We start from the raw sequence: 20170 nt of genomic DNA, 5'->3' as shown, positions 1-20170 counted from the left end.
TCCCTCTCTCTCTGACCCTCCCCCGTTCATGCTCTGTCTCTCTCTGTCTCAAAAATAAATAAACATTAAAAAAAATTTTTTTAAATATTATTTCTTAGTATATCGAATTTTGAGCCTAATAAAATGGTAAATTTTGCTTGTATTTATCCTTGTCCTCCCAACTTAATGTTTTCCAATCACTTTGGATGTGCAGTCATAACTGAAAACAGTAAACAGATCATTAGGGTAGATTGGAACTGTCAGTGTGGACACAAATGCCTGAGTCACTGCCCCAGTAGTAACATTTACTACTTCATATTTCATTACAGTGAACATGAAATTCTTTATAGTGAGATTTTACCTGTATCACCTCTCTTCTTAATCTCAGTGTTGTTACCTCAAGGAAGATGCCATATGGATAAAGATTCCATGATAAAAGCTTTGCAGAGATTATTACTACAATAATTGGGTACTTCAATTTCTTTCATCTCCTAGAAAGAAGCACAGCACTAAATTCATCTTGTTTATTTCTTGCCCTCTTAAGTCTAGTAAGTGTATAAGAACAAAAGACTGAACACTTTTCCATAGATGCAGTGGTAACTAGGATAGGAATACCATTTTTTCATCTATCTAGAAAGACAATGTTAAATGTGCTTACTGTACATTGTTTTAACTTATGTTACCAGCTGTCAATTTATATTTGTGGAATCTAGTTTTGGGGGGACCAAAACACAAAAACATTATTCCAACATTTGAAGTAATTTATCAGAATTATCGCCCAAACAAAAACACAGTTACCTGTGTACTTTCCAACACAAGCTTACATGGTACTAAATTTTTTTTTTAAGTAGAACTCTTTTTTAACAGTAAAATCCTTTCATTCTTCTTTCCTAAGTAGTCTATTTGAAGTAGGTCTTATTTCTGGGAAGAAATTTTTTTCTGCCTTTAATCTCATAATAAATATAGGTGTTCTCAACTCTTAGTGTCCCATCTACAAATTACATATTTCGTATCTAAAGATTTTTAATATCTTTGGATCTAAAAAGGGTAAGAATTTTTCCCAATCACGATGTAATACAGACAAATGAATCGAGCCAGTGCTATGGTGGTTGTTTGTTTATGCCTACTAATTGGAACTTTCTTTGTTCCTTCCTCTTTGGGAATTCAGTTAAATTTTGTATGTCCTCATAATTTGGAACCCTGCATTAGTCCTCGTTACTGTCTCAGAGCAGATTTCACATTTTTGGAGGCACATAAATTTTTCCATGCAGCCCCTGGAGTTATGTTTTCTAATGGAACCTTTTTAAAACTATAGAATATACTGTTACATTTTTTCAATTTCTTTCAAGTCTGTAGCCCAGTGCCATTCACATTGTTTGGAAGATAATATGTAAAGATATAGAATGTTAAAAAAAATTTTTTTAAGACATAAATGTTATGTTCGTGTTCATCTAGTACAAAAATAGATTGTAGAACCTGAGTATAAAATCTTTATCAAAAACTTTTATGATTATTACCAATGACACTTAAAAGTCATACCTACTTTTAGTAGCAAAAATGCATTCTGAAATCGAGAAAACTTTATGTAGTAAAAGTATATGTCACTGTAACATATTGGTAACATCTTTCTGTGTAGAAAAATTATACCTTCAGCGTTAATAATTTTAGGAATTTTTGCCCCCAAATCATTAATATATTTATTTCAAAAAATAAACCTTGTTCTTGTCTGTATCCCTAATGAGCACAGTAGACTTCATGTAAAATAAGTAGTTAAACTTAGGAATAAATTAAGTGGAAGTATAATATACATATTTCCAACTCTTTTCATGCCTTCTCTAATGTACTTATTATATAAAACAAAATTATGAGTAAAAGGTTAGAAAATGGAGCTTAGAGAAACCGTCTCTGTAGATGGATAAAGCAGCTCCTTCAGAAACCATCTTTTTATCACTTCACTTCTGTTTCAAAACATGTTTCAAACTAGGAGAGTTTGCAAATAGCACTCACATGAAATCTTACCAATAAATGATTGTGGATTCTGGGAGTGTGAAATACTCAGTTTTATTTAAAGTTTAAGATGTGGAGGAGTAACTGGTGATAGTTAAAAGCAGAGGTTTTATTTAAATTTCAGGAAAAAGACAGTAATTTAAAAGAAGACACTAAAAATTGATTATTTGTAAATGTCTGCATATGTGATTATTAGCATTTTCCCTAAAAGAATGCAAAACAATGAAATTGGAGTCAAGTAAGTAGGGGATTGGTTATTTTTCATTCATAGTAAAAGTGAAGTGAAGTTTATCAGTGAAGTAATAGAAGTTTTTTTTTTATTTTTTTTTATTTTTTTTTTTTTAATTTTTTTTTTTTTAACGTTTATTTATTTTGGGGACAGAGAGAGACAGAGCATGAACGGGGGAGGGGCAGAGAGAGAGGGAGACACAGAATCGGAAACAGGCTCCAGGCTCTGAGCCATCAGCCCAGAGCCCGACGCGGGGCTCGAACTCACGGACCGCGAGATCGTGACCTGGCTGAAGTCGGACGCTTAACCGACTGCGCCACCCAGGCGCCCCTAGAAGTTTTTTTTTTTTTTTTATCATTTTGTAGCGAAATCTTGCCATACATATAACAAACTGTTATCTGTGTAGTCTTAAACATAAAAGCACTGGACTAGATTGTCTCTTTGTGCCCCTTTTACCCTTAGTGTCCCATGATTTTATGTGTTAAATAATTATTTCTGTAAGAAAACATTTTCTAGTGAAGGAAGGAACTTTTTTTTTCCAGAAAATGCTTATTTTTGCTGACTTGCTGCACATTAGGCCAATATATGTTATATGAGTGAAACGTCTTCCTTCTCTGCATTTCTCCCTCCTGTCATTAACCTGGATATGATATCTGGAATGTGGACTAAACTCTTCAACGCTGTATAAAATCTACTAACCTTTGTGCATTTGGTTGCTCAGCTTTCTAAAAACATCATTTCTAAACTGAAATAAACTGAATACCGTTCTCTTTTAGAGATGATAACATGGCTATTCATTGGATTGGGATTGTTATGATTTTATTTTTCTTTCCAAGGTTGAAGAGATGGTGCAAAACCACATGACTTACTCATTACAGGATGTAGGTGGAGATGCTAATTGGCAGTTGGTTGTAGAAGAAGGAGAAATGAAGGTAATTCCCAGTAAAATGTTAGATTGCTAAATACAGCTATGTTACAGTCATAGTATCATTACTGCCCAGTGATGTGAAAGAGGATAGCATTGTAAAATTCCTTTTAAACAGACTGTTACATATGATCAAAGAAATGTGCAACCCATTCTGTTTTGCCTGGGCCATGGAGAAAATAAATTTGGGGTTTTAGATATGAGCAAATCATAACTAGCTGATGGCTCTCTATTTGGATATTTCTCTTAATTTATTTTTTAATATATTAAATGATGTACCCAGATCACTTTGTTCCCCTTTTTGGTATATACTTCTAGTCCTTTCTCTCACTGCATCTTCTTTCAGTATTTGGAGATGGGTCTGCTAATCTTGTTCATATCCTTAAACACCAGAGACAGAGAATAGAGCAAGAACAAGATTTAGAGATGGATTCTAAACAGCAGCTGCATTGAATTTTGGATTACCTCGTGCCCAAGGCCATGCTAAAAGATAAAGAGATGTTTAATAAGACTTTTCCAACCTGAAACTTTCATTGGGGAAGGAGGATATTGACTTTTAAAGATACTGTTACTTGTCTCTTTCTGATAATGTATTGAAGAAGAGCACAGATGAGTAGTGAAGAAAATTGGAAAAGAAAGAGTTCTCTGATTTGAAGCAGCTAGATTGTTTTACACTGAGGAGAAGCATTTGAACTATGTCTAGAAATGGAAGCAAAGTTGTGACCAAGATGAGGCAAGGGTCTTTTAGACAAAAAATACAACACAAGCAAAATCTTGAAGACAAACTTCTTATTCAGGAGTTTTGAATAGACTGTATTGACCAGAATTATTCTAGCAATAGAGATACAATATTAAATATATTGGAATTTCTTTTCCTCTTGAATAGAGGACTAATTAAGAAGAAAAAAAGAAGAGACAAGCAATTGAGATAACAAAATGTTAGCTATAAATCTAATAAGCTGAGGGGTACCTGGGTGGTTCAGTCTGTTGAGTGTCCGACTTTGGCTCAGGTCACGATCTCGTGGTTTGTTGGTTTGAACCCCGTGTAGGTCTCCATGCTGATAGCTCGGAGCCTGGAGCCTGCTTTGGATTCTGTGTGTGTCTCTCTCTGCTCCTGGCATTTGCACTCTGTCTCTCTCAAAAATAAACATTAAAAAAAATAATCTGTTACCCCAGACTTAAGCATAATGTTTCTGACATAACTAGATAATCACAGGCCTTCCCCCAAGAGTAAGCCCCAAAAGAAAACAAGGATACATATTCTCTGTAGAGGAAGGGGTGAGCCAAGCCTACCAGTCCTTATTCTGTACTCAACATTCACTTAGGACATTCTTTCCCCCCTTGGGAGGAGAAAGTGAAGGGGTGCAGAGAAACCAGAACCTGATAGTCTAGATGAAGTCCCTCCATGCAGAATGAAGAATAGAGAATAAGTGTTCCTACAGCCCACATTAGAAAGAGAGTGACTGCATTGTGGATAGTGTGAAATAGCCCGACGAGAGAGAGAGTAGTCTATTGTCTGTAGCAGTAGGTTAGCCACTGTATACAAAGTAACATTTTATTTTTTTTTTTAATTTTTTTTTTTAACATTTATTTATTTTTGAGACAGAGAGAGACAGAGTATGAACAGGGGAGGGGCAGAGAGAGAGGGAGACACAGAATCTGAAACAGGCTCCAGGCTCTGAGCCGTCAGCACAGAGCCCGATGCGGGGCTCGAACTCACGGACCGTGAGATCATGACCTGAGCCGAAGTCGGATGCTCAACCGACTGAGCCACCCAGGCGCCCCTACAAAGTAACATTTTAGGAAGATTAAGCTCATAAGGAAGAAACCAGAGACCAAGTATACCACTTGAGAGGGTCAGGTACATAGTGATGAAAGCCAGCTAAAAGAAGTAACCAATAGTAGAAAAGTCAAGCTGTTGAATAGAAGAGTCAAGAATCTCCTACACGATGAGTAATGAGCTTAATAGCTATGTGAAATGTGAGGGGAGGAGTTAAAAGTCTAAACTTTCCAGTTCAGGTGACTGGAAAATAGCAGTCCCAATAACATGAATAAATGAGCATATAGGAAAAAGTAGTTTGGTGAAGGACATTTTAAAAAAGAAACTGTATGTGAAATGCCTAACAGTATCTGGACCCATAAAGCACTCCATAAATTGAGAGCTAGTTCTTATAATAACATTATTCATTTCATGTTGATGAAATTAACTTCTTGTAAAACTTTCTGAAGTAACCTATAACTTTGAAATAATTAATTTTACTTAGCAGTTTAGGTACACAACTTCAGTATTTAAAGCAAGATAGCATAGATCTTCGTGTCATTTTAGCTTTCAGTCATTGATTCAACAAATAATTGAGAGCCTACTGTGTTTCAGATACTATTTTAGATGCTGGGTCTGAGGCATTGAACAAAACTGCTGTGCATTGGTATCCTTAAGGAGGTGATGTTCTAAACCAGGCTTAGTTTAACAACTCCTGTAATTAGGTGTTCATTGCATGTGCATGTTTTTCATAATTGAAGCTTACCTCAGATTTGTAGTTTTAAGTGTTTTTTATGTGTTGTCTGTGTTAATAATTTGAAATTTAAGATTTTCTTTTAGCAGAATATTTATATTCCATATATAGATTTTCATAAATAAAATTCTAAAAAGCAGCTAAATTTAAAAACCTGCTTTCAGGTTTGTACTTTAGGGGTTTAATTCTTATTTTTTAAACAGGTTTTTAAATATATCCTCTTTAGGTATATAGAAGGGAAGTAGAAGAAAATGGGATTGTTTTGGATCCTTTGAAAGCTACCCATGCAGTGAAAGGCGTTACAGGACACGAAGTCTGCAATTACTTCTGGAATGTTGATGTTCGCAATGATTGGGAAAGTAAGCTACCATTATTAATATATCTTAATATAATTATTTCAAATTTAATATCAAATCCAACCTAGTTTTTTGCATCTCATATACAGTTTACAAAGTCATTGTAGAAAATACCTGGAGAATCTGACAATAGCTTGCATTTACTTTTTTTTTTTAAGTTGCATTTAAATGGAGCATTTTGCTGTACAGAATGCTTCTTGCTATATTATAGCATTTGATCCAGTATTTCAATAATCCTGCATGATAGGTAGGTAAAAAAAAAAAAAAATAGGTTAAGTGACTTGTCAGAAGCTACAGAGCCTAGTTAGTGGAAAGACTGGGACTAAAATTAAAGGTTTCTGTTTTATCATCTGCTTTTCCAGATTGTTTTGTGTCCCTTGTAAACCCTGGATAAATCCTGCTGTGGTCTGTTGAGAGTTATTCTTGGAGTGTGTGTGTGTGTGTGTGTGTGTGTGTGTGTGTGTGTGTGCGCGCGCCTCTTAGTCACCAAATTTCATAAATAGAGATAGTTTTGAACATCATAAGATGTTTATCTATGACAGTTCGACATTCTTTTTTCACAGATATAACCAACTAAGCTTAGGACAGTTTCTTCAGCTTCAATAAATTAGGAATTATAGGAAAGTGTCATAGTATTAGATAGGAATTTGCATCTGAGTAATTAATACATGTGAGTAGAATTGCTTTCTTGATGTGGAAGCTAGAGATTGAGCCAAAGAAAATGAGATTTCCTTATGATCAGGTGTCATGGCCCCTGTAGCCCTACTATTAAGTCTTAACCACCTTCCATTTAGACAGCCTACATAGGGCAGAATCCTGCTCATGTTACCACAATGTCCATCAGTATAAATGAGTTAATCACATTCTAGAAAGAGGCAATGTATCTTTTTGGCTACTAATATTTTCTCTTCATTTCAGCAACTATAGAAAACTTTCATGTGGTGGAAACATTAGCTGATAATGCAATCATCATTTATCAAACGCACAAGGTAAAGATCTCTTCATCCCAAAAGGATTTCACCCTAATTCAAACTGAGACATAGAAATTCTCTCGAGTAAAATTTGGCAGGAAGTTAAATGCCATAAAAGATCCACAGACTTTATTAATGATGCATGAATGTCACATATTTGAAAGGATATCAGCTCCTTTAAAGCAGAGCCCGAGACAACCTGAGAAATAACCCAGGAACAGTGTGTTTGATAAAGACCTCCAGTTAGTTATGTGCACTTAAAGTTTGGAAAAGAAAATATTGAAACCCAAGTAAATATTTTTCTAGCATCTAGTCTTTATAGGAGAGAAGTCATAGTTACCACCTACAAAAGAGAATCATAGGAGTGCCTGGGTGGCTCAGTTGGTTAATAAGCTTCTGAGTCTTCATTTGGGCTCAGGTCATGTTCTCACAGTTTGTGGGTTCAAGCCCCATGTCAGGCTTCACACTGGCACCACAGAACCTGCTTGGGATTCTGTCTCTGCCCCTCCCCTGCTGATGCACACACACACTCTCTCTAAATAAATAAATCTTTCTCTCTAAATAAATAAGTAAACATTTAAAACAGTGAATCATAGTTTCCTCTGGCAACGATGTTAAGTGGAATGGAAATTATGTTATTAATGTATGTTAAGATTGATAAGAAAGTCATGTAAGTAGATCATCTAAAAGCAAAGGAAAATTGCCATGCATAACTATTAAGAAGTTGGTCATATACCAGAGCACACAGAAACATTGTCCTAGATTGGTTCACTTTCATATTGCTTTCATTTCACATTCATTTCATTTCTTCCTGTGCTATCCTAGGTATTTAAATTTTAAGAATTAGGGGCTCCTAGGTGGCTCTGTCATGTCAGTTAAGCATCCAACTTTGGTTTCAGCTCAGGTCATGATCGCACAGTACATGAGATGTAGCCCCACATCAGGTTCTGTGCTAACAGTGTGGAGCCTGCTTGGGTTTCTCTCTTGCTCCCCTCTCTGTTTCTGCCCCTCCCCTGCTTATTCTCCTTCCCTCTCTTTCTTTCTCAAACTTTAAAAAAAATTAAAGAATATTTCCCTTACCTGATTCTACTCTGTTCCCTGAAAATTGCCAAATAATATATTGTATAAAGGATAATAAAAGGGGTTGGGAGGATGGGCAGAATAAATGAAGGCAATTAAGAGAAACAAACTTCCAGTTATAAAAAAAGTAAGTCAGCATGGGGAATGTAGCTAATAATATTGTAATAGCGTCATGGTAACAGATGGTGACTACACATATTGTGGTGAGCACTGGATACCGTATAAAATTGTCAGATCAGTGTGTTTTACACCTGAGACTCATGTTCATTTTAAAGAAAGGAAAATAAAGGAATTATAATTTTGGAAAGATCCATCAAATGTGATATTGTATGTTATATAAGAAATACAATAATTCAACAGGTACTTTATTTTTCTTTACTTTAAATGACTTTTTAATTTGAGCTGAATATATGAAAATATTTTAGGTTTGTTATGTATTTCTTAAACTCAGTTTTGTCATATGAGGCATCTCCTATGTAATGAGAGTGAGCTAGGCTTGATTTTACATGGCACCTGCTCAAGAAATGTATAATAAGTACATTATATGTCAACTTCGCTTCAATTAAAAAAGAAGTGTAACAATGAAGATTCTTCTTTAATATACAGATTTGGGGAGTCTAAGTGACACCTAAAATTTAGCAGATGTTACAAAAATCAATTAATTGTCAATAATGTGGAATGAAGAGAAATGACCAGTAATTTAGAATCAGAAGAATCTTGTAATCTGAAGGTAATTGATCCTTGAAAACAGTCTGCTGAAAGTATTTCACTTGGTAAATCATAGATGGAGCGAAGAATTTATATAGGTTATATTAAGGTCACTTGAAAAATAAAACTATTAAAATAATACCTCTTAAATTTAACACAATTTAAATTACAGTTATAATTGAATAAACAGATTGTTCTAGCATAATTTTTTTCAAAAAAATTCAATAATGCTCTGCAACATCTTGCCCTTTATATTTGGCTCCTTTTATAATCTGGTTTCTTAAAGTATTTATTTTTTATTTTTATTTTTTTAATGTTTATTTTTGAGACAGAGAGAGACAGCATGAATGGGGGAGGGGCAGAGAGAGAGGGAGACACAGAATCGGAAGCAGGCTCCAGGCTCTGAGCCATCAGCCCAGAGCCTGATGCGGGGCTCGAACTCACGAACCGTGAGATCGTGACCTGAGCTGAAGTCGGGTGCTCAACCGACTGAGCCACCCAGGTGCCCCTATAATCTGGTTTCTTTTTTTTTTTTTTTTTTTTTTTTTTTTATTTTTTTTTTTCAACGTTTATTTATTTTTGGGACAGAGAGAGACAGAGCATGAACGGGGGAGGGGCAGAGAGAGAGGGAGACACAGAATCGGAAACAGGCTCCAGGCTCTGAGCAGTCAGCACAGAGCCCGACGCGGGGCTCGAACTCACGGACCGCGAGATCGTGACCTGGCTGAAGTCGGACGCTTAACCGACTGCGCCACCCAGGCGCCCCTATAATCTGGTTTCTTAAAGAGGGCTACTTATCTCCTGATATTTAAGTCATCCTCACTCTGTAAATTTTTATCCTTGTGGATTTGCATTCATTCGTTCAAACATGGCCCAATTTTCCTTTATTATTGGCTTTGCTCAACACTACTTTCATCGATTTCATAAAATGTAGCATCTTTAAAAGATAACCATTTTAGTTTCCAATGAAACTCAACGCTTAAGAAAGTCAGTGCACAGATTTTCTCTTATTTAAAAGTACATAGTCTCAGTTTCCATAGACCTCATTTCCATATCATTCCAACGTGTTTTATGTTTCCTGGCATACTGTAAAGTTGAAAGATTCAGTCTGATTTGGTATTCTTCAAATGTGCTTATATCAAAGAAGCAGTCTTCTTACTAAAATCTTAGCTTTTAAGTCTCTGAACACTTTAAACAGAGGTTTAATACTAAAAAGCAGAACATTACCAAGGACTAGGGAAGGAATTAATTGCTTACTGAGTATAGAGTTTCTGTTCAGGGTGATAAAAAATTTTGGACATTGTGCTGGTGTTTACATAATATTGTGAATGTAATGTCATTGAATTGTACACTTAAAAATGCTTTAAATGGCAAAAATTTTTGTTATATATATCCACAATTTTAAAAATATTACTTTGATGATATTCTACAAAGCAGTTAATTCACTGTTCATAATTAATCCTTTGCTGGGTATTTTCAGATGCTTTCCATTTAAAATTTGACAGATTGTACCTTCACCTAAGATATTTATTTTTGTTTTGTTTATTTTTGTTTAACATTTGTGTCTCTATTAGTTCCGTATTACATATGAATTTAAAAGTAATTCGGCTTTTCAAAAGATATTTACTTCTTCCACAGAGGGTGTGGCCTGCTTCTCAGCGAGATGTATTATATCTCTCTGCCATTAGAAAGATACCAGCCTTGACTGAAAATGACCCCGAAACTTGGATAGTGTGTAATTTTTCTGTGGATCATGACAGTGCTCCAGTAAGTGCACTTGTATAAATGTGTATAGTTGTATAGTATAAAGCTAAATATACAGTGTGGGACAAAAGTGACAAACACATATGACACACACTGGTACTTGATTTGATAATGTTTCTTAGATTTTGTTTTATATTGGATTGGCTCCTTGGAACACTATAGCCCTTGTGTTACTTGAGGGCAGTAGTCATGGCTGTGAACATGCAGCAGGGGCTGTTTTCCTTTCCCGCTGATGTTAAAACGCGGAGACAGAGCTGAATGGGTACATAAGTGAAGCTACTTTCTACAAGCTTCCCTCTCAAGCCATGATCAGCTACTGGCAAAACCCCTGTGGTTTCTATCTCAGTTGAGTTCCATCTACTACTGAAGAGGAGGGAAAATCATTCCTGATGTCATGCAGCTTGGCATGTGTTATTTAGTGGTGCTAATAAGATTTTGTTGGACATTTTGATGAGCTATGGTTTTGGATAACCTAATGTGCTATTAGAACAGTAGGGATTATAAAATACAAGGCATCTATTACACTGGTGTTTTGTTTTTATTTTTTGTTTTGGCAGCTAAACAATCGATGCGTCCGTGCCAAAATAAATATTGCTATGATTTGTCAAACCTTGGTAAGCCCACCAGAGGGAAACCAGGAGATCAGCAGGGACAACATTCTATGCAAGATTACGTATGTAGCTAATGGTATGTGTTTTGAGGTTTCTTTTGATACTTTGGTAATGTAGATTTTCTTTTTTTTTTTTTTTAAGTTTATTATTTTTAGTAATTTCTACACCCAGTGTGGGGCTTGAACTCACGACCCCAAGATCAAAAGTCGCACGTTCTTCTGACTGCACCAGCCAACACCCCTAGATTTCTTATTATGATCTCCATGCCTTTTTAGTTTTTCTCCTTTAGATTAATGATTTTTAATTGGGAATGATGTGTACCAAAATTATCAGGAAACTTTGAAAATATCCACATCTGAATTTCATCCCAGAACTACTGTATCAGAATTTAAACTTCATCTCTAGATCACTATCACATATGCTTGGTTTAAAAATCCATCTATTATATATTTGCCTAATAGAATATATGTATGATTAGAAATAAAAGCAATAATGGTAAAGAAAATTAATAGTTATTTTTCTTATTGTCAGGCTTTTTTGTTTTCTGAATTATTGCCTGCTTTGGATTCTTAACTACACCCATTTCCTACTTGCAGTAGTCACTGGAATCCCTCCCATCAAATCCTCAAATCTTCTTTGTACAGGGCTGTAACTGCTACTGTGTTTGAGAAGACAGTTATGTCCAAGTGATACTGTTTGATTATAGTAGAGTTTGACAAATTTATCTTACATAACCTGAAATGTTGCTATATTAATATTTGCATTTAATTTAGGGAGCCAAGAACCTCTTAAATAGGTAATAAATGCTCTCTTGTTTGCTATGTGTCCTTGTCTGGTGGTTAGCATTAAGGAATTAGCAGTCAGGACTTTAAGAGATGTTAACTGTTCCAACACGAGAAAATTTTGAAAGCAAAGGAAGTAAATGAGTGCTTCCCATACATTTGGAGAATTGTATCTTAACGGGCTTTATTTTAATTTTCCTTTATCTTGCAGTGAACCCTGGAGGATGGGCACCAGCCTCAGTGTTAAGGGCAGTGGCAAAGCGAGAGTATCCAAAGTTTCTAAAACGCTTTACTTCTTATGTCCAAGAAAAAACTGCAGGAAAACCTATTTTGTTCTAGTATTAACAGGTACTGGAAGATATATATTACCCTTTTTTTTAAACTTTGATTGATATGACTCTGCAGATATTAAAATTTAGTTAATTGTTGAAAGTAATTTTAATGTGTTTTACAATGTTCCCAAAGTTGTAATTTTTAAAGCCTTTAAAACTTGTTTTCTTCTGCTTATATTAGGCAATGTTTGCTTATGCAAAGACATTTTAACATTATGGAGCTATAAAATTCTAGAAGTACAAATTCCCTGTATTCTTCCCTTCCCAGAAAGTACTTGAGGTTCATTGTTTATTCTTCCATACTTTTGTGTGTATGTAGTGAATGATGTGTATTCTTGATTATTTGTTAATAATACTTGTTTATTCTATACTTCTTGTTTTGCAGCTTGCTTTTTCTATTTAACAATATATCTTGACTAGTACTGCATATAAAGACATGAGATATATAAAACTATCTCATTCCATTAACAACTGTTACATGTATGTTGCAGAATTTATTAACCAGTCCCATCATAATGTTGGTTCCATATTTTGACTGTCAGATAATGCTGTGTTGAACATCTTTCCATAAAGTGCTGGAATCTTTAATTCTTTTTCAAGAAATGATATGTTAACGTGGTTCAAAAGTCAGTGTGAAAAGATGAACAGTGAAATTTATCCCTTGCCCCTGCTCACCCAGTTTTGCCTTTCCCCCACCCCCAAACTGAAAGAGTATAAGTGCTATTTGTATATCTTTTCCAGAGAATTTTTTTTTAATTTTTTTTTTCACGTTTATTTATTTTTGAGACAGAGAGAGACAGAGCATGAACAGGGGAGGGGCAGAGAGAGAGGGAGACACAGAATCGGAAGCAGGCTCCAGGCTCTGAGCTGTCACCACAGAGCCTGACGCGGGGCTCGAACTCACGGGCCACGAGATCATGACCTGAGCCATAGTCAGACACTTAACCGACTGAGCCACCCAGGCGCCCTTCCAGAGAATTTTTTATGCCTGAGCAAGCAAATACAAGTGTATGTCTCCCACACTTACACCTTTTTGTTGTTGTTGAAGAAAATACATTGTTCTGCATCTTGTCTTTGCGCTTACTTTACTTTGAAGGTCTTTGCATATCAGTATGGACCTTCCTCATTATTTTTTTGTGGCTATACAGTATCCCATTGCATGGATATACATAATTTTCTAACCAGTCCTCCCTTGCTAGATACTCAAGTTGTTTCCAATTTTTGCTGGAACGGTGTTACAAGTATATCCACTTACAAGTTTATATGTGGGATAAATTGCTAGATATGACACTGCCAGCACTTCCGGGGGTGGGGGGTTGTGCGTTTTTATTTTAGATATTGCCCATAAAGAAGTTGTATTAATTTATCATCTCACCAGCAATAATGTATTGGAGTGCCTATTTCCCTTTACCCTCTCACACAGTGTATGAAATAAAACTTGGATTATTCCCACCTTGATAGGAAAGAAATACTTTCTCTATAGTTTTTATTGTCTTTCTCTTACTATGAATAGTTTGAACATTTCTTGGTCCATTTGAGAGAAATTTGTATAATTCTGTTTCTGTGAACTCTCAGTATGTGTTAACATTTAAATTTTTAATAGATATTACCAAAGTATAATTCATAAACTGCAGTATTTATGAATGTTCTCTTATTCCCACCTATGTTAGATATTAAATCATTGGCTGAGAAGTTTATATTCTTTTTTTTTTTTTAACTTTTATGTATTTTTGAGACAGAGAGAGACAGAGCATGAATGGGGGAGGGTCAGAGAGAGAGAGGGAGACACAGAATCTGAAACAGGCTCCAGGCTCTGAGCTGTCAGCACAGAGCCCGACACGGGGCTTGAACTCACAAACCGCGAGATCATGACCTGAGCCGAAGTCGGACGCTTAACCGACTGAGCCACCCAGGCGCCCTGAGAAGTTTATATTCTTGAGTAACTTAGATTATTGTATTCTTGAGTCTTTAGATTAAATTAGTATGTTCAATAGTGTTATATAATGACTGATATTTTTAACTAATTCTGGTTTCTGATGTTGTTTATAGTATGCCTCTCTTAAAAAAAAAAAAAAAAAGGCTAAATTTATTGTCAGATGCTAACACCAGAGTTGTTGCATTGATGTCCCAGATATTTAGCCTTTCCTAAGAAAAAGCTTACCTGAAAATGTTAAACAGATTCTAATCTTACCTGAATGGTTAGTGTTTTGGGATATAGCTTGACCTTTGAGAGATTGTCTTCAAGTGCAAGTGCATTGCATAAGTGTACTGGCTTTTGGAATATCTCGTACTTTAGGATTGTTATGGCTAGATCTGGACACAAATTTGCTGATTTTATCTTTGCCCTGTTACCTCAAATTAACCAGAAATGTGATGCTGTGTCATGGCAGCAGGCCATGTCACCTGACTTAGCTGGTTGTCTCTCCCCACAGCCTTAAGATTTCTAAAGAATGCTATTTGCTCTAATCAAGACCAAGTGTGCAGCTATAATCTGCTTTCTCTCTTCATCTCTACCCCCAGCCTTGCTAAAATAGCAGGGCAGAAAATATAACCATCTATTAAGCAAAAGAAATCAAAATGCAGTTATGTATAGAACTTGCTCTCACCTATGTTTGAAAAGAAGAATTTTCTTAAGCATTTGTAAAATACATGCTAACGTTATTAACAGCATTTTGCCTCAGAACTGTTGGATTTAGGGCATTGTTTATTGACTGTGTGCATGTGTCTGTGTGAGTCTGTGTCTGTGTGTGCACACAGTACCTAGCGGGGAGGGGGTTGAAATCCATCTCAGAGGAAGGAGGTAGCATTGTTTGTGGATGTATGTGTATGTATTCAAAGACAGAACTATGAAGATTCAGTGGCCACAACTTAGCTCTGGCCTTGAGTCCAGGTTGAGCTTCTTTCTGACAAAGCACCAAATTCAAACCTTATCACCATAGTGAAAATCTTTGTTTACCTAAAGTAATATTTGTTTCATAATAAGTTTGGACAGATGTATGTATGAAGTGGATTCTAGCATTGAAATTTTAGGAAAGCTATCCTAATTTTAGTGATGAAGAAATTATAACTTCCAATAGTGTTTATGATCTTTAGTGAAATTTCATAAAGAATTAATGAGGTCCAAAGATAGTTAAAACTCATAGTCAATTCTTGATAACTGGTATTTTATAGCATAATTTTTATTGAAGACTAAGAAGAAGGAAATGCTGGTTTTGGGGGTGTAAACCCAGAGAATTCTGGTTGATTCCCTCTTTGCTTATCTATGGTATATTTCCCTTCTTTTTTGAGTTTTCAAAACGTTCCTTCTGTTCCTTGCTGATCAGTTTCAAATATGTAAGGTTTACAATTTTAACATTTTTAACGGTGAAAATCTATAAAGCATAAATATTTAATAGAGATCTGTGTATTCCATGAATTCACAGGGTAGGAGGAATCTGTTCTGGTAGTCTTGCCACTCTCAGTAATAATGTATTTCTTAATTGTTTACTTATTTTCTTTCCTGCAGTGACTGAAGCAAGGCTGTGTGACATTCCATGTTGGAGGAAAAAAATAAAAAACAAAATTGAATGCTCTAAGCTGGAACGTAGGATCTATAGCCTTGTCTGTGGCCCAACACCCTGGCCTTGTGTACAAAAATGAAGAAATATTGCAATAGCAAAGGTGAACATCTAACACTAGCTGTCTCCTGCTAGATCTCCTCGCTCAGCATATAACTATAAATACATGTAAAATTACATGTATATGGCTATATTTTTATTTGCTTGCTCCTAGAAGAGAAAAAAAAAAAAAATCAACTTTGAATCACAACTAGGAATTGATGCTTTAATTTTTGGAAACTTTTTCAGAATTTTTAATTTACTATGGTCCGGCCTAAGATCCTCATTTGTATCAGGTTTTGTGCACAAAAGAAAAGCACAAAAGTTGAATGCACATGGGGCATGTGCTTTCTGTGCACCAAATATCTGGATGGGGTTCTTTTTTCAGGCCTATGGTTAAATCTGTGTTCAGAATTTTTTGACTTTTTTGCTTTGTATAATCATAGAATTCATTGCTGCTGATTTCTATAATGATTCATGTTACGTAAAGTGTCTCTTAATAACTGAGGGCTGTCAAATAACCTGTGATTTCACCTTTTCTATAGTCTTACTCCTATGAAGAACCTTGGTTCTGATGGAGAAAGAGTGAAAAGCTTTATTTTTTCCCCCAGGTATCTTTATATTTCTATTGTATTTTTAGTTGTGTAATGTGTGCTACAGATTTTTTTCAGTTTGTTTACAAACACAATTTGGTAATTCCTAAATTGGTTCTGTCTGCCTCCAAACGGAAACAAATCTTGTGGGTATAAACTACTTTTTGGTACAGTGGTAAGGATAAAATGAGCTCATATTTTCTCAAAATTTGTAAGAGGATATACGGTATTTCTTGTTAAGGTAAATCAGGCTGTTGGGGTTTGACATTTGATTCAGTATTTCTGGTGTTCGTAACAGGCATGTTTGTCAGTTCTTCTAATTTGGCTCAGTTTAAAAGATATGTTGCAGGATATGCATATAAAATGTGAGCAGTGCTCCGGTTAGCCTCTTGATCAGAATTTGCAGCAGAGCAGTAAAGGATTCCATGTGATTCAAACTGAAATTCTTTCCTTACTTGCTGTAAGAGCTTAAATGTAAAATACCTTCTTTAGTTTTAGGCCTCTGTGAAAAACCTTGAAGCATGGAGTTGAGGCAAGGAATGGTACTCACTGAAGTAGAAATGACTGCCCACTTCAAAATCTTCATTGTGTTTATACACAAATGTGCTTACATATGTCAGAGGCATTTTGTAGATGCTATGCTGACTTGTTCATCTCTGTAGAAACACAGAAATCAGACCCATTTTGTAAAGCAGAAAGTCATGTCACTTGGAACATGTCCTGTATATATTTCATACATGGTAATGGAGTCTTAATGATAAATGCAAGGTGATTATTTAATGATGGGATTAGTCTGATCACTTAATATGCACAATCCTGGAAGTGAATTACTTGCATCAGATATAGTGGTATTTATTATTCTGTACAGAGAGAAAAATACATATAAAACATATGCTTATATTACATGCACGCAGATTTCATGTTCCATAAATCTTTTCTATTTTTTAATTTACCTTTCTCTAATGATGTGCATGGAATATGCCTTATACAGAAAAATGCTGTTCATAATTTGACTATGTGGAAAAGTGCCTATATGGTGGTAATGCTAGTAAGGCAAATAAGACAAATTATCATATGAGTTTACTACATCACCAGTTAACATTTTATATTGTGATGTTTAAAAAAGAAAAGTTTATACCTCAAATGTGTATTTTATTTTACAATCAGCTGTGGGGTTGGGATGGGAATATGGGAGGGTTGGGGAGGGAAGGTTTATTAACCTTAAGCCGCTGATGGGAATCTTCAAAAAAAATTCTCTATGCCCACTATAAATGTTCCTCTGTTTGCCATTTTTGGTAACTATCATGAACATAGACAAGTAACTCTTTCATAACTAAATTGAATAGCTTCATTTTACAAAGGTATGGAAAACTTAACAAAGCAATGTCTAAATCTAATTATCATTAGTTGCATTTGCACTAACTGTTAGATACACTTTTGCAATTCTGTAAATGAAATGATTACACTAAAAATATTTGTATAAAAAAAAAAGAAGATACATTTTACCTTTAGATAACTGTACAGGTACTTCACTAGAGTTAATCCCATCCAGTCAGATTTAGAAATGAGTTGGGGAATGCGAAAAGAGTTTTAAAGAGCTCAAAATTGGAGAGGTACTAGCCATTTTAAACAATATTCAGACCCTCTAGAATTATTTCTGTGTGGCTAATTCTTTAATCAGTATCTGAATATACATGATGTTTTCCCAAACACAGTAATTTCTTCTGTCTCCCAAACAAAAACAAAAAACAAAAAAAATGATCCTTTTACTACTCTCTTTTCAACTAGTTCACTCTTTTGTACTGTGATAGAAATTTGGAAAATACTGGTAATGATGGGTTTTGTCCCTGACTGCCCACTGTACAGGACAGGAGAGCACAGTGTTTCACTTGGAACTCAGGACTCCTGATTTTGAGGTGGAGGGTGATCACAGCAGCTCTTGGTTTGGGAACACCACAAAGGCAATCGAGGTAGACCGAGGAGGGGATGGCTGGGAGGGAGGTGTAAGAACACAAAATAAGGAAAAGGAAGAATGGGTTTCCCGTTTGTTGAGTTTCATCGGCTAACTTGTGCACCTATACAACATCAGTGTCAACTGCTATTGAGAACATTTTAGTTGGGCTGAGCTGGTTCTCTTGTGAAATTGTGCTGGTTAATTAAGCTTATCAATTGTTTGTTCAATTAAACACTTTCACCAGTATTTAGTCCGAGTTGTACAGACAATGTATTTGGATTACTGTCATTGTTCACCTACAAACTCAAAACATAATCATTTTAAAGTACCTTGGGAGTGTGTAGAGTGTAACTATTCTATAATAGCTTTATGATCCTGATGATGTTTTTAAAAAATAATAAAGTTGGATCTTCCATGTTACAATCACAAAATTAAAACCAGTATTTAAAAGTGGAAAAGTATTAAAATATTATGGACAAATGTACTTGCTTGCTTGTTTTCCTTAACCCCTAGATACTGCCTGCATAATTCTAAATTTTTTTTAATGTTTTTATTTATTTTTGAGACAGACAGAGTATGAGCAGGGGAGGGGCAGAGAGAGAGACACACACACACAGAATCCAACGCAGGTTCCAGACTCTGAGATGTCAGCACAGAGCCTGATGAGGGGCTTGAACCCACGAACTGCAAGATCATGACCCGAGCTGAAGTCGGACACTTAACCGACTGAGCCACCTAGGCGCCCTTGCCTGCATAATTCTAAATAGTTAAGAGCTTGAAATAACTCCAGTTTAATATTTTTAAAATTTTTTTTTTCAACGTTTATTTATTTTTGGGACAGAGAGAGACAGAGCATGAACGGGGGAGGGGCAGAGAGAGAGGGAAACACAGAATCGGAAGCAGGCTCCAGGCTCTGAGCCATCAGCCCAGAGCCCGACGCGGGGCTCGAACTCACGGACCGCGAGATCGTGACCTGGCTGAAGTCGGACGCTTAACCGACTGCGCCACCCAGGCGCCCCAGTTTAATATTTTTTAAACTAGAGGTTGTAACCCAATTAGGGATCAAGAAAGCCACGTAAATATTTTTCAACAAAATAGAACAGAATGGAATAGATCAAGTACATAGCATGTGAATATATATATTTTTTTAATGCTTATATTTTTGAGAGAGAGTGAGACGTAGCATGAACAGAGAGGGTTAGAGAGAGGTGCTGACACAGAATCTGAAGCAAGCTCCAGGCTCTTGAGCTGTAAGCACAGAGCCCAGTGTGGGCTGGAATTCATGAGCTGCGAGATCGTGACCTGAGCCGAAGTCGGGCATTCAAATGACTGAGGCACCCAGGCGCCGCGTGAATATTTAAATATTTTGCGAATCTTTTTTTCATATGTGTGTGTGTAGTGGATTATAGTGTGAAATGAATTTCTTATGAAAGCTGATGCAAAGTTTTTTCAGATTGCTAGAAAGTAAGGCCATATATAGTTGGGTATTTCTAAAATGAAAGCACAGTGCCAGTCATGCACACTTAAAATTCAACTACATGTAGCGGTAAATAAATCCTGTCTCGTTTATTTAAATTACACGGACAGCTCCACTTGTTACACTTAGGGAATCTATGCTCTAGGACAACCATGAGAAGGGAAGTGTGGATTTGCAGTTCAGTCAGTGGGTTCCTCCATGGTTATATTGAAAGACACTGAGCATATTTCTCTCCTCATGTTCAAAGATATGTACCATCTAAAAAAACATGACCTCTAAAAACAGGCCAACTA

At 35.8% G+C, this 20170-nt stretch overlaps 1 protein-coding gene across 2 annotated transcripts in view; it reads left to right on the top strand.

Moving 5' to 3' along the window:
• The window catches only part of CERT1 (ceramide transporter 1), a 103635-nt gene extending 85440 nt beyond the window's left edge, over nucleotides 1-18195 (top strand). For both annotated transcript variants that reach the window (XM_030323246.1, XM_030323237.1), the window contains 7 exons: nucleotides 3052-3147; nucleotides 5880-6012; nucleotides 6928-6998; nucleotides 10407-10535; nucleotides 11090-11219; nucleotides 12137-12273; nucleotides 15763-18195. In XM_030323246.1, coding sequence (XP_030179106.1) covers nucleotides 3052-3147; nucleotides 5880-6012; nucleotides 6928-6998; nucleotides 10407-10535; nucleotides 11090-11219; nucleotides 12137-12264 — 687 coding nt within the window. In that variant the 3' untranslated portion in view covers nucleotides 12265-12273; nucleotides 15763-18195. The remainder of the gene's footprint in view (nucleotides 1-3051; nucleotides 3148-5879; nucleotides 6013-6927; nucleotides 6999-10406; nucleotides 10536-11089; nucleotides 11220-12136; nucleotides 12274-15762) is intronic.
• The last annotated feature ends 1975 nt before the right edge of the window (nucleotides 18196-20170 follow it).

Source organism: Lynx canadensis, chromosome A1, assembly GCF_007474595.2.
Source record: "Lynx canadensis isolate LIC74 chromosome A1, mLynCan4.pri.v2, whole genome shotgun sequence".
NCBI classification, from domain to species: domain Eukaryota; kingdom Metazoa; phylum Chordata; class Mammalia; order Carnivora; family Felidae; genus Lynx; species Lynx canadensis.
This window is presented reverse-complemented; position numbering and strand designations above follow the sequence as displayed.